This window comes from Vidua chalybeata, chromosome Z (assembly GCF_026979565.1).
Source record: "Vidua chalybeata isolate OUT-0048 chromosome Z, bVidCha1 merged haplotype, whole genome shotgun sequence".
Taxonomy (NCBI): Eukaryota; Metazoa; Chordata; class Aves; order Passeriformes; family Viduidae; genus Vidua; species Vidua chalybeata.
Genome location: NC_071570.1, coordinates 4,042,009 through 4,056,576, shown reverse-complemented (window position 1 = coordinate 4,056,576; position 14,568 = coordinate 4,042,009). Strand labels below are relative to the sequence as shown.

General features: G+C 37.5%; 1 protein-coding gene across 2 annotated transcripts; it reads right to left on the bottom strand.

Annotated features, from left to right (window-relative positions):
• Positions 1-312: 312 nt before the first annotated feature.
• On the bottom strand, positions 313-12,029 carry SYT4 (synaptotagmin 4). 2 transcript variants are annotated; one of them, XM_053932698.1, is made up of 4 exons: positions 11,964-12,029; positions 8,414-9,228; positions 6,692-6,812; positions 313-3,694 (listed from the first exon to the last, which is right to left on the bottom strand). In XM_053932698.1, the coding sequence occupies exons 1-4, from the start codon at positions 11,995-11,997 to the stop codon at positions 3,387-3,389; spliced, it is 1,278 nt and encodes a 425-aa protein (XP_053788673.1). In that variant the 5' UTR covers positions 11,998-12,029; the 3' UTR covers positions 313-3,386. The 2 variants fall into 2 exon arrangements, with proteins under 2 accessions (XP_053788673.1, XP_053788674.1); XM_053932699.1 differs by having other exon boundaries at positions 8,420-9,228.
• Between the last annotated feature and the right edge of the window lie 2,539 nt (positions 12,030-14,568).

The following is a 14,568-nucleotide window of genomic DNA, read 5'->3' as shown; positions in this document are numbered from 1 at the left end:
AGCAGCTGGGAATATAGAATATGTGATGTGCCTGGGTAGTATTTGTCAGAACAAATCTTATCCACCTCTGTAAGAAGAGGAAGACTTTGCAAGTCAAATGCTTTCTGAGAGAAGCATGAGAGAGTAGACCATGAACACAAACAATAGCAGGAATCTTTGAGGGGAAAAAAAGATACATAGGTGGGATAATAGGTGGGATGGAATGAACAAAAGCAGCAGTTTATTCTTGTCTTACACACATGGCACAACATACAGAACCAGCACAAATAACTTACAAAGTCTCATACACCATGCTTCCTCTTGAATAGCTTCCTCTTGAATAGCTTCTATTAAGTTACAACACCATAACGAATCAGGTATTTAGTTACGACAGATATCCAGACATGGATAGTCTCCCATTCAAGGAGTTATTATTTTTGTAAGCTACTTAGACAAACATCATTTTTTTTACATGTTTAATACAGTACAGTATCCCTAACAGAGTTCAAGATATTCACAATGAGAATTGAATACTTTATAAAACAGCAGAATTTCTCACCTCAGTACAGGCCTACATTCGCTCTCCTGCCTCTTTCTGGTTTAAATGTGTTACAAGTCGTCTTTACTCAACTTTTCAAACTGAGAATTGCTTTAAATGAAAAAAAAAAAAATCTATATACAGGGTTTTTTAGACTTAATAAAAATGTCTTTGCTTCCCTTTCCAATTCCAACTCCCCTACCCCCAACAAAAATTGCCATTTAGCTGGTAGAAATATTGACCCTTAAGCTGCTATAAAAACTAAAAAAAAAATTTAAAAAAATTGGTGACGACTTGTTGGATGCAAAATGAAAGATGATCATCACAGCCCAGCATTAATTCAAAAAGATGAATTGTTATCCCCTAATGTTATATTTTGTGTTCATTGGAGACAGATGATGCCTGTCATCTGATTTTTAGAGATAAGGAACTACTTATGGGCCAGTGTACAAAAACCTCCATCTTTTTTATTTGCAAGATGCCCCAGTCTCTTTGATGTAATAATTTCCAGTTCCGTTCTTTCCTTTTCAGAAATTGTAACAACTCTGATTGTGTCATACTGCCCTAAACTCTCCCAGTTTCCATTGGTTAAAAAAATGTTTCCTCGTATCCATGGTCCCAGTGACATTTCTGGGTTGATTCAGGAGAGTTTTGCTCCCTGCTTGCACTTCAAACCCCACTGAGGCCTGTGGCATCTTTCATTTGGTGACTTTGGATTAGCTCTGCTTGAATGTGGCTGGTAATCTCTAGCCCTTAAGCAGTTAATCAGCTTTCTAAAGAAATAATCAAAAAAGATTCCTCTCCTTTATACATACAATACGCAATATTTTTACATTTAGCATTATCATAAAAAGCATGTTTATGTTATTTTGAAAATGTATTTTTACAGAAATCTATAAACACTGTTGTATCAAACACATTCTCAAAAACTGGAGAAAATACTGACACAAAACCTGGAAGAGCCTCTTCCAGTACTATTTGTCTACTTGCATATTTCATATTTCAGTGTCCTTTCCTGCAAACATAATTTGGCCATATGAGAACAGGTAAAGTAGACAACAAATCCCCAACAGTTTTAAGTAGGACCTAGGTCTGTTGTTTAATGAAAGTAGATTGACATTCAATGTATGTTTGGTTTGTTCTAAGCTGGCATGCCCATTTTGCTACCTTTATTCACAATGAGCAGTGCCTTAATTACCAAGTAGTCTTGTTCGCTCCAATGGGATTACACGTGACAAATGACGTATGCAAAAATACTGAAAATGGTTTTCCACTTTTTAACCCTTCTTATGTCAACAACGAACATCACTATCTTCTTTTTTATATATATTGTACTTGAAAATGAAGTAGGACTAATACTTGCAAACAATTCTGTATCAGAAGTTAGTGCACAAACTTTAGGAAATAATCTGCTTATAGTTGTGCTATAATTCTGACAGCCTAAAAACCTATCTGGTGTGACCAAGACTAAATTTCACAGGTCTAAATGCTTTGTTTGTACACTTGTTATTGTTACACTTGATATTTCCTCAACCTGACACAATTTAATTTTAAATAGACGTGTCACACTGACATGAAATCAGGATGCTATTTTTCCTTACCACCACCATTTTCAGTACAGTCAGTAATGTACATTAATTCATATAATCAAAGCACTTTCCAAGTACTTAGTCTATAGAATATTGGAGAAATTATAAAGTGAATTTGATTTCATCTTCTGCAACATTTTAAAAATGCGCTGCAGTTTGTATATTGGTACTGACTGTAATGGCTTTTGTTACAGTCTGGGAGGTTCAACACAGAAAGTTAAACAGCAGAATAAGGTTTTCTTCTTTGTCTCACTATTTGTTTATTCTTTAATGAAACGGAAAAAAAAAAAATAAAAAGCATCAACTTTTTTTTTAGTACTAGTGAAACATTAAAATATAATTGGTGAAAAGTAATTGATTGTAATATCCTGTATGTTTCCTCATCTCAACAGAAATTCTTTTGTATGGCTTGAAATGTTTAAAGTGTAATCCTACCTAGAGGAAAAAAATGCAAGCCATATCTAACCCCAAATTCTAGCTATACTGTAACGTGTACAGTCACCCGTAAAGGAGCCCTTTTAACAAAAAATATGTTTTCTAACTTATCATTAGTTTGAAGTATGTATATATTTTGGTCACTGTAATAAAATAAATTATATATATAAACGACTAAAAAAGTCCAAGTGTGATTAATTATATAATTTTTTGACACAAAAAAAATAGTTTTACACAATGTGCTATGTAAAGCAAAATACAGAAAACATGTTAATTCTTTGGGATGATAAAAGTATAAGTAACCAAAACTTACAAATAATGATTAAATTTTCATAAAAGAAGGTTTTTGGTGGAGGGACAGAAGGAATTTCCCACCACCACTTACCCTCAATCCCCATGGCTTTTATAGATTCATCCCCTTCCCTAATAAGCCACAGGTGGGTTTTTTTCTGGATATAGTGTAATAAGGTTATCTTCTTCTGTATATGAGTCACTAATAAGTGACTCTATCAAAACATAGTTTGTTCTTCTTGAAGTTTACAGTGCATCAGAATTTACAGACCACTTAAACTCTAGAAGAATATTAATCTGAACTAATTATGTTAAAGTTTAATGAAATAGAAATTCCATTATTTACTGTGAAAGTTAAGTTACCTTCTCTTCTGATAACTGAATTAAAGTTTATTTCAAACCCCCTGCCCCCTCTGAAAAAAAAAAAAAAAAAGAAAAAAAAAAAGAAAAATTTTGTAGTTAAAAGCTTGTAATTATACACAGCAAAGAAAAAAAACCTGCTCCTTGCCTATGGAAATATATAGTTTTTTAAGATCCAACTCCTCTCTAACCCGCTAACCATCACATAACATATGCCATTTGGCAATTTGTCTCCTGGGATATTCACAAATTTCTTTCCAGTGCTCTCCACCTGTTCCCTCTGCTGAAGATCCCAAGGTTAACCGGCCAATGACCTCATTCCTTGACCCCCTATCTGAATCTAAAACCAGAAATTCAATGCTGATATCATCAAGGCCTTCACAAGGAATGTCAAAGACAAACAATTCATTGAACACTGCATTGGGGGTGCACTTCTTCACATGGGTTTTCTTTTTAGAAATTCTCTTCTTGGCATGGTACAGGTTCACTTTGACATAAGGGTCTGCAATGAAGACAAAGAGCACAGATCAGCTATTGAACAGTGTTTAGAAATTCCTTGATGTAATTTATGGTAAATCCCACAATTATCCAATGTAATTGCATCACAATTAGTAGTTGCATCAAATTATTAAAGATTATTCCTCTCATCCAATTTTTAATTTTTTTTCCTTACACTAGAATTAGCCCCTTTAATTTCCCTTTATGGTCACCAAAATTGTGTTCAAGGCAGGCAGTGAAGTTTAGACTGTGACCAAATACAGATGTTTCCTTCATGAGACAAATTCTGTCCTGCAGTCCATGAAACCAACGACACCTTTACCACGTTCAAAAATGGTCTGAAAGTGCACAAAATTCTAAAGGTGTCTGAAAAATATGCATCATTACACATTTATGTGTGACGGAAATTTGCTTTTCACACATTCTGCTTGCGTATAACCATCAGCACTAATCAAACCCATGAAAAGAAAATCTTCAGAAAGGAGTGAACAAAGTTGGACTGAGAGAATGGATATGATATTTCTGCTGGGGTCCTATAGAAGTCAATTTACCTGACTAAATTGAGGTCACCAATTGTTATTTAACAAATTTGCCACTAAACTTTAAACATAAGCGTGTGTTTGCTGTTGGAATGTGTATGTGTCTTTACACCTGTGCTGTACTACTGTTGAATGTGGGAAGGGAAAATGCCCATATTTTTAGCTGCCAACCAACTTTGAGTGTTTGCATTCATCATAATTATTTAATTGTTGTGAGGTTCCTTTGCTATTGTCTTCAATAATGGCCATATTTATTCTTTCAGAGGAGACATTTTAAAAGTCAACCCTTTCTATTACCTTGGCATTTATTTAGTGAAATTGTGGGCCTGTTTCCAGGTTCTCATGGTGCAGTGATGAAGTACAAAATGCTCTCTACTGAACCCAGTCAAACATGATCGTTTATGTAAACAATTAACCAAGTTAATCATCGAGAACTCCTGAACACTTTTTAAAAATAAGTAATACTAAAGCTGAACAGTATTTACACATTTTATGTCACAGTTACAAGACTGAAAAAGTTGGATGAGTAGAAGTTATGTTTTTCCTTGAACTGATAATAGTCTACCAGAAGTGGGGTGTAATGGAAACATCTTCATTTTCATATTCTATTACCATAATGAACATTTCAAAACCAGGGCTTAATAAAAACACTCACTGGCTTTGAAATTATTGTATGTTATACTAGCATTAGAAATAGAAAAATCAGTATCAACCAGTGGATTCATACTGGTTTCCATTTCTTTTCAGAGGAGATTTTCTCTCACCTTTGACCAGCTACTGGATAAGTCTAGAGAGTTTCACTTGATTTTATTGGGCTAATTAAGGTCACTCAGCCCCAGTGACCAAGGAAATCAAGGAGATTGTGAAAATGGAAGAGTTTCTGAGTATAAAAAATTTCCCTCTTCACAAGGAGATTGAATTGTGGGATTGTTTATTTTATCCCATAGAAACACCACTTCACTCTCCTCCTTTTCCAAGATTAATGTTGGGATGAGGGGAAAGCCACAGAGGAAATTTTGACTGTCCTGGGCGCAGTATGCTACTGATACCCAAACATCTATTGCACCTGGCCTTATTGACAAGTAGAAAACAATGGAAAACTGTTTAAATGGAGTAGGTGTCTAGGTGCAACGTGGCTGCCTGCAGAAATCCCCATTACAGTCAGCGAGGCTCTCCTGAGAGATGCAGGAAATGCAAACAAATTTTACAGCTTTACTTGTAAGAACTGCAGTAAACAATCAATGTTCCATAGGGTCCAGGTGGATGATGTGACTAGAAGGGCTTTTTTTACCAAGTTGTTTTCCCATCTGGGAAAACATCAGGCAGGGCTGTTGAGATCAGCTGGTTGTCATGCTGGCTTCATGAAGCCACCACTATCTCCTGTGACTTTGATGCTGGTTTTTAAAAGTACATATCCTTTCTTTTAGTCAAGTAAATTGTTGGGCTCCATATACACAATTTCTCCTTCTGATACATGAACAAAATTTAGATCAAAAGGAAGATTTAAATGGAACTTGATGAGAGTTAATTATAGGTTTGTTGAATTGGGTTCAGGATAGGCTAACTTTTCAGGCAAATTGCAGTATGAGAAATAGAAACACTGCATTATTGGCTGCAGTGATAATTATTCAATGTTTCCCAAAACTACTTCCTCTTCTGCTTCTTTCATAATATTGAGTGAAATGAAAGACTGTAAGTTCTGTAAAGAAATAGCAGCAGATGTGGTAGTACAGCTCTTTTTTATGTACTGTTGTTTTTGTGTGGCAGTCTTGTATACAGGACATTAAACTTTATACTTGTTATTATGTTATATAGCCTTAATGTGTCTTCTATATGCAATTCTAGAATTGGCTTCAGAGGAGGTTCCACTGAATGAGATATGGCAGCAGAGAAGGAGAAGAGAGCATAAAACTTGATCCCTCTTAGCGCACCCCAAGTTTGGCTCACAATAAAGCTTGTGTGTCATGGTGCAGCCTCCTCCCAGCACTGGCAGAGCTCACCTTTTCACCTTGCCAAAAAAAAATTAGTGCTCAGTGGGCCAAATTCTACACAGAGGTAAGAGGATGCTTTTCTTCTGAGATAAATTATATGATGATCTCACTCTATACTGAGCTTCTACAAATAAACTCCATTTTTGTCATAAATAAAAGCTTTTGGTATCTGCAAACAACATCCCACGCTTATGGCAGATGGGTTCTGTTCAAGACAATCATAAAACTCATTGGTTTCCACTGCTAACAGATGTCACCATTTTTTGATGTGATTGAAGAACAAATTTGTAAAATACATACCCTGGAAATGAAGCATTGACCTAGATATGAATTGAATGAATAGGCTGTAAATAATAGAAACACCATTTCTGCATGTATGGAATATTTTTAGCCTTTGAAATGCCATATTTCAGCTGTCTTTTGCCATTCTGTTTTATATTCTTAGGACATATTCATTATTAAAACCATTACCTGATAATCCTGACACATCAGATTTAGGTAGATGCCTGGCTTTTAGAACAACGACAGTGAGTGTGTTTGTTGTAGATTGATAACAGAGAGAGACCAGTAATTCTCCACGACCAGATGATTTCTGAGGAAATTAAAGGAAAAACACACAAAAAAAAGAATAAAACTATTTAAAGCATTTATATTGACCAAGTTTTAAACCAGAGTTAAAGAGGTTTATGAAATGCCACAGAAGTGTATGCTCTGAAGCTGTGTAAAAGGACATACCATATATAGCTATTCTGATTTACATAGTGATTATAATTTCCTTCTGTATTAGTTATATAACTTTTCCTGTGATTGGTTATCAGATTGAATAAAATTAAAAAATAAATGGGCAATATAAATTGACATGACATCACTGTCTTTAGAGAGTAGAAATGAAATCCTGAGAAAAAAAAATCTCAGCTAAAAAATCTCAGCTTTGCTATCTTAAGCAAAGCAAAATTCCATGATATAATGGGGAGAAAAGATCTAGTACAAGTAAAGAAAAATATTTGGTAAAGAATTTTAAACAGGAAGGATTCAAACTGTCAGAGAAGTCTTATCCCTTGACACTCTCTAAAGCAGTATAATATACATGAAATAAAAGTGAGATCAAAGATTTTCTCTATCATTATTTGATTTGAATTTGCAGGAGTAGTTTATTTCAAAGGGAGAAGGAAGGCAAGGAAGACAAGAGAAGATATTACCTCATACACCAGAAAATCCAATAAGTTATCAACAAATGATTGGTGACATATTTGTTACCATATAGTGATAGAATTGCAAAATAACAGTATTGGCTATATGTATGTTGCCTAGTAGATATTTATTTTATTTGGCAGTATGCTTGTCATTTGAAACCAATCATGCTGAAAGTCAATACACATTCCACTTCCTTTAGCAGAGATTTAAGAGATGTGTGTGTGATGCCTGTGCATTTCTGTGGTTCAGCTGGGGTGGTTGTAAACGACCCTTACATTCTGAGCTGAGTCAGCACAGCATTAAATATTTTGTCCCAGTAAAGTCAGGAAGTTTTGTTGGTTACTCCAGCAAGTCTATGGCTTCACCCTTGCTACCTTTAGTAAAGCTGCAGTCTCTATCACAATTCATGAGAGACAAGGTGATGACAGCACCAATGTACAAGAACATGCTACAACATCAACAATGTGGTCTCTAGCAGGTCCCACTTCCCTAACTAAAGACAACCTACATTCCTTAAGAATGTGCTACACAACACATGCAGCTGATATTTCCATTGACTTCAGTAAGATTTAAAAATAATATAAAATATAAAAGGGGATGGAGGAGAAAGGGAATAATGCATAAATATTTTTATTCTTTCATTTAAAAGCAAGTAAAAACAAATCAATGGGGATTGAATCTGCTTGACCTAACTGGAACTGGTCCACTCAAGCCTGCAGGACCAAATGAATAAGAAATTAGAGCTTAGGGCATTAGCAATTTCTTTCAACATGCTTGTTGTAATTTTTTTTTTTTAATTGCATTTGTGTAATGGCTTCCTCACACTGCTATTAGGAAATATGTAATTTGTGTAATGGCTTCCTCACACTGCCATTGGAAAGCATCTCAGGAATTGCATGGTGAGCTTTTTGGCTTTTCTTTCCAAGACAGCAGCAGCACTACACAAGAATCATAGCTAACCCTATCACATTTTCAAACTTTGAATAAAAAAGATGTTACCCTAACATTTCTTTTGATGATCTCTCTGTCCATTAGCAGCCTTCCTTCCGAGAGTTCAATTCCAGCAAGGGGGATGAGGACTTCTCCAATGACATCATCTCTGGAAAATCTGTCGAAGCTCAAGACCATGAAGTGAAGCGTTAAGTCTTGAATTTGGCTATAGGGGATCCCATAAAATGTAAAAGTCTCATCAAAAGCTGGATCTAAGGTTTTTCTCAGCACCCTGGTTTTCACCTTGTGCTTTTTCTCAGGCAAGATTGTCATTTTGATGTAGGGATCAGAAGTCATTGACTGTTCATCCATTGCTGGCAGCCCACGAGCTTCTTTGATGTTCACTACAAATGCTTTTTTCTCAAAGTTGTACTCTAGGGAGAAAAAGAGAGTTCCTAGCTTGTCTTGTTTATCTTCAGATGACAGAGAAGTGATGGATTTTAAGCTATCAGGGGATACTGAATCTTTCTTCCTTTCTGCAAAGTGCTTAGGAGATGAATTTTCAAGATCTGGAGAGCCCTGCATTTTTGTGGTTGTTTTGGGGAAATTGCCATTTAGATCTCTCTTCTCCAGGTCAAGATGGAGAGAGTTCTTTGGCATTGCTGATTTGTTCTTTGCTTCACTTTTATCATCTGCTCCAAACTTCTTCTTGCTGTTGAGATTCTCAGGGTAAATATCAACCCCCTTCAGAACATGGACAAACTTGTATGGAGGGGTCTTATTGGACTTGGAAGATTTGCGTTGGCAGCAGATCCAAGCAAAAAGGGAGACAGAGAAGACAAGGCCAAATGCACTAAAGATTCCAACCACTGTAGGAATTTCATCTGCAAATTAAATAAACAGCAACAAGCACATAAGCAGCAGTACCTTGAATTCTGCATGATATTTAATAAAGCAATAATTTAGCAAAACAAACTGGTATGAGATGGTGATATCAGCAGGATTGACAGACTGGAAGTGCTCTGCATTGTACACATTGCTCGCCACCTGCAGGCACCAGTGTGCAGTCCCACTCTGAGGCATGCTTGTTATGCTAGTATTTTTCCATACACGGAGAGTTAGGGAGGAAAATACTATTCCCAGCCTAATAATAATCACTGTTCGTAATTTCTCTGCTGTCTCAACCCTCTGTGTGTAGTTTTTGAGCTCATATGTCTGTGAATAATACCAGCTCTCAGCTGTTTTCAGCTTTGGGTTTATGGAAGTTTGTTGGTTAGCTAAAACATACTCTAAATATATATTACTTATAGATACATCATCTGCTTTCCATAGTGTTTCCTAGAGTACTTTGTGCACTCAATTATCAATTTTTATGGTCTGATCCCATAATTGCCTGTAGGTATCTCTTGAAAGAAGTGAGTTTAATTGGAGGTTATAGCACTCAACAGTTTCACTGGGATTTTCAATACTTTGCAGGAGGAAGCCTATCAAGAAAATTTAGAATAATTATATAGCAAGTGTCTTTTCCAGATGGATGTGACATTAGGTAGCACATATGAGTTCAAAGCTGAAAAAATTTTGTTATCATTGATAACTGCTAAGCTTTACATTTAAGACACTGAAGCAAATCTTATGGGGAGTTTACAGAAAGGGTCAGTACTTCTTAGGAGTATATAAGAAAAAACATTGAAACATAATTCTCTACAGTTTTAATATTAATGCTATACTTACACTGAATAAAGAGAAACCTGAGCAAGGGTTACAACCTCCATTGCCAAGTAGATATATTATTTACATATGGAGTATCATTAGCCCTTCAAAGCAGGCATCGAAGGGTAAATGAGCACAACTAATTAGAAATCAAATTTTGCCCATAACTAACATTACTAAGTGAGTTTAAACCTCCCACAATGAAACAATCAGAGCTTAACCTTTATTCCCCGCAACAGTGGATGTACACTAGAATATTAATGTCGTGACATTGTTTATGCATAAAGTCAATTATGTAACAGTTCCATTTCTCTCTGGTCATTCTGGAGGAGTAAAGGAAAACTGTGCCCCTGTATTACTAAATCAGCTTCATCCAGTCAAAAGCTGAGCAGATAAATGTGCTGCCAATACACCTTTGCTTTTTAGTGTGATGATTCAGAAAAAAGAAATCCACAACAATACTATTAGAGCAAAGTAGGACATAATGTTCCAGCTCAGAAAGGATCAGGCCTGGCTATTATTTTTTTATGACAACTTTCCTGATGACTACAAGCTGTACTGTTCTATATACTTAATTGCAATAACTTAATGAAATGACTGACAACCATATACATAATCAAAAAGTATTTTTCCTAACTTAAGCACGTGGTTTTGAGTTTCAAGAATTCCCTGGGCTGCAGAAATTTAAATATATATGGTATAAAATAGAAAGCCAAAAGTGACTGAAAACTAATCAGAATACTTTAATATCTTTTAAGAATGGTTTGTACATTTGCAATACTTTCTCATGAGATAATAGACTTTTTATAGTAATGGATATTATACTCTAATTCTATAACTACTGAAAGTAATGGTAGAATCAATTTGATGTTTAAAATATTAATTATCTTTCTTAAATAAGTAATTAGACAAGCATGATGTCACAAGTGTGGTTAGAAGCCTCAAGTGGTTAGAACAGGAAAGAAGATGAAATGGTAACTAAAATGGTTTTTTATTTACAACTAATTGTGTCACAAAAATAATTTCTTGCTTTTGTCATGATCAACTGGTTAACATTCAAGGCAGTGCATTAATAGCAAGCATCACCTACTGATTCTGGGAGAAGTCATTATTCCAGTTATGTGATATAAATCTGGAGTCTCTTCACTAAGTCAATGTGGAATGATCCTTGAATCAAACCAGTGCTAAAGCAAGCGTAATGTAGGCTAGAGTCAATATTTGTAAAGCAGAGTTCAGAAATGTTCCCTTTTACTGCTTTTCTCACTAAAATAACTTATGTATGCATTTTATAAGTGCACATACATGACTGCTTCTGAAACTTCTGGTACCTAACTACATCCAGGGCATAGAAATGACAAAACTGAAAAGTTCATTGTCATCTTTGTTATTCTCATTGAAACCAGGTTGGTTAAGATGCAGCTGTTCAGTTAGAAACACTGAAATCCTGTATTTTCATCTTCCTAGCAATGTCCTTTCACTTTAACTAATGATTGACCTACAATAAGAATAAAAGGAATTATAATTATTTCAAGAATTACTTGAACAAATATTTTCTCCCTGGCACAAGATACATTTACATCATGTAACTCTTGGTGCACATTACTTTAATAGAGATACAGAAAACAACCCCAAACCTCTCTCATCCAAAACCGCACCTAACAAAAATCTCTTCATCTCTTGCGGTACTTTACCAGGGAAGAGGAACAGGGAGGGACTAAGGAGGAGAGATTAGGGAAAGAAAGAAAATTCACACAACTTCTGAGACCTGACGAAAACTGGGGGAGAAACCAGGTCCCTCCCAACAAGCTGCTTGCTGGGAGGCACCGGGAGACTCAGCAGAGGCTGCTCTTCTCCCGGGGAGGGGAGCATCTCCCGGCTCATCGGGTGCGGGCAGCCGGGACGCGCTTACCGAACTGCTGGCGGCTGTCCGCTATCGGAGCCATGTTGGTGGCGAGCGATGTCCGCGGTGCTGGAGCCGCTGTCCGCGGTGCTGGAGCCGCTGTCCGCGGTGCTGGAGCCGCTGTCCGCGGTGCTGGAGCCGCTGTCCGCGGTGCTGGAGCCGCTGTCCGCGGTGCTGGAGCCGCTGTCTGGGATGCGGGAGCAGCCTCCCCGGATGCCAAGCGACCCGCCCGGGGCACTGAGCTCACTGCCCTGCTGTCTCCTGGCTCTCTGCTCTCACGGTAACCGTCTTTGCCAGTGCAGTTAAAAAAAAAAAAAAAAAAAAAATTACAAAGAGAAGAAAAAAAGGAAACAACAAAAAACACCCAAAACCCGGAGACAAGAGCAGTGGGGACAGTGGAGGAGGAGGCTGCGACGGGACTGGAGGAGAGGGGGGAGGGGAACCTTCGATCCTCCCCTTTGCACACTGATTTGCAACCCCCTTCCTGTTTTGGCTCTTCTGAGTAGCTCTGCTCTGAGACTGAGTACGTGGTTGAAACCCAAATTGACGCAATCCTGACGCTACAGGGCTGAAATCAGCACCTTTCCCGCCTCCCTCCCCCCCTCCCTAGCCACCACACCCTCCCTCCCTTCCTTTCTGTCTCTCTCTCTCCCTTCCTACACCCTCCTCCTCCCCTTCTCCCCGTCCCTGTCTTGGGATTGAACACACACTCATCGATTATTTTAACTGCCTTGCTGCAGGTTTTGAACTCCCCCACGCACCCCTCCACCGGACACAGACAGTGAAATGACAATGTCTGTGATTCAGTTCACCCTCTGAGAGACATGGGTGTGCCTCTTTTGCCAGAGTAAGATCTATTTATTTGCTTAATTAACCATCAGCTGTGCATGTTACAACAACAACGTGAAAGAGTTGCCAGCCTGAGAGAGTCCAGACACCTTGGCTCCAGCTGCAGGGCACACGTTTTTCCTATGACTGACGTGATGTATTTACTGAATTTGAGTCACGAAATTCCGGATGTGACTTGTCCCTGTGCCTCCTCCCTGCTTCCTCCCAACATCCACCCCCTCATAAACATTCAGCCCCCAGTTTGGAAATCCTCTTGATCTTCCTGCAGGTCTGGGAAAGAGATGACTTTACTTCTAGATTTTACTGGTTTAGATGTCTTGTCTCCCAGTGTGAACTGAGAATGTGGTGGGGAGACAGGGGAAGTGTGGCAGAGAGGAGAAATGTGAGGGGAACAGGACGAGAAAGCAGGGCTGCCTGTAACTAGAACATCTACAGTGTATAATAAACCAAGCTTAGTATAACAAACCAAGCTAACTCCTTGTGAAACAGAGCTGCAAAAGCCAGCACCTGGCATCTGACTCCTCCTGGATTCAAATGGAAGTATAGCAGCCAGATTTGGAGCTAATTCTTCTGCATAAATGGGAAACAGGTGCTGTTGCTTCTCTAAATAACAAAATCCAGATGCAGACATTGTCTGGCGTGACCTTACTCCATGGTCAGCCACTTGGAAGCTAGTATGTCTTGCCCCATTTCAACGCACATTCTTCATTCTCAGTGAAGTCAGTGAATCTCTTGGGATTTTAGAAAAATTAAAGTAGGAAGATCATGGAATCATAGAATATCTTGAGTTTGAAGGGACCTGCAAGGATCATCAAAGTAAAACTCCTGGCCCTGAGCAGAACACACCAAGAATCCCACTGTGCACCTGAGAGAATTGTCAAAATGCTTCTTGAACTCTGCCAGGTTTGGTTCTGTGACTACTGTCCTGGGGAGCCTGTTTCCAGTGCCCAGGGGAACTATCTGGGGGAAGAGCCTTTTCCAGACACCCAGCGTAAACTTCCATGACTGAGCTTCAGGCTTTTCCCTCATGTCCTGTCATTGGTCACCACAGAGAAGTGAGCAGTGCCTGTCCCTCTGCTGCTTCTCATGAGAAATATACAGAGTTTATATATGGTTGTGTACAGTGATAATGTTCCCCCTCAGCCTCCTCCTCAAAATGTGGGGACACTGAAAGCAACCACATTTGATTTTAGACTACATTCCAAGTATATGAACCTTCAGACTTGACTGGAATAAACAAAACCCTAAAAAAATTTTGAGTTAAACATGTATAAGTGGATTATTGGATTATTGTAAATTATTATGTCTGGACTTTAGAAACAAAGGACTGAGAATCAATATATAGTATATCTGGGTAGTACATTTATCCTGCTTGAGCTGAGTATAAATATTATGTTGACACTTGAATTATTGTCAACAATTATTGAATCTTTATATTTTTCCTTTTTTTTTTTTTTTTTTTTTTGAGTAAACCCCAAGACTTCCTTTGTCGAAATATTCATCATTTAGAGACCCCACAGAATGATAAAAGTGATTGATTCTGTTTTTCTTCTGTTTAGTTTCTCATATGTCCCAGGGATATATAAAAAGCTTTTACACAATATGTACTTTATTTTAATAATTCACAGGAATAATTCCCTTTAGCATTCAGTGGTTTATTTTTTTCTTTTCTTTTTGTTTTCTGGGACAATGCTGATGAAATGGGGAAGATATGTGTCCTTTTATTTCTTTTTTTTTTTTTATCCTTTTCAGAAATTTGTGACAG

Bases quoted from the DNA above. Each gene is read 5' to 3' on its own strand.
- SYT4 (XM_053932698.1), bottom strand. From the start codon at position 11,997: ATGGCTCCGATAGCGGACAGCCGCCAGCAGTTCG. The intron at 9,229-11,963 runs GTAAGCGCGTCC...TTTAATTTGCAG, and splicing joins GGACAGCCGCCAGCAGTTCG to ATGAAATTCCTACAGTGGTT. The intron at 6,813-8,413 runs GTAACATCTTTT...TAATTTCCTCAG, and splicing joins TCATCAAAAGAAATGTTAGG to AAATCATCTGGTCGTGGAGA.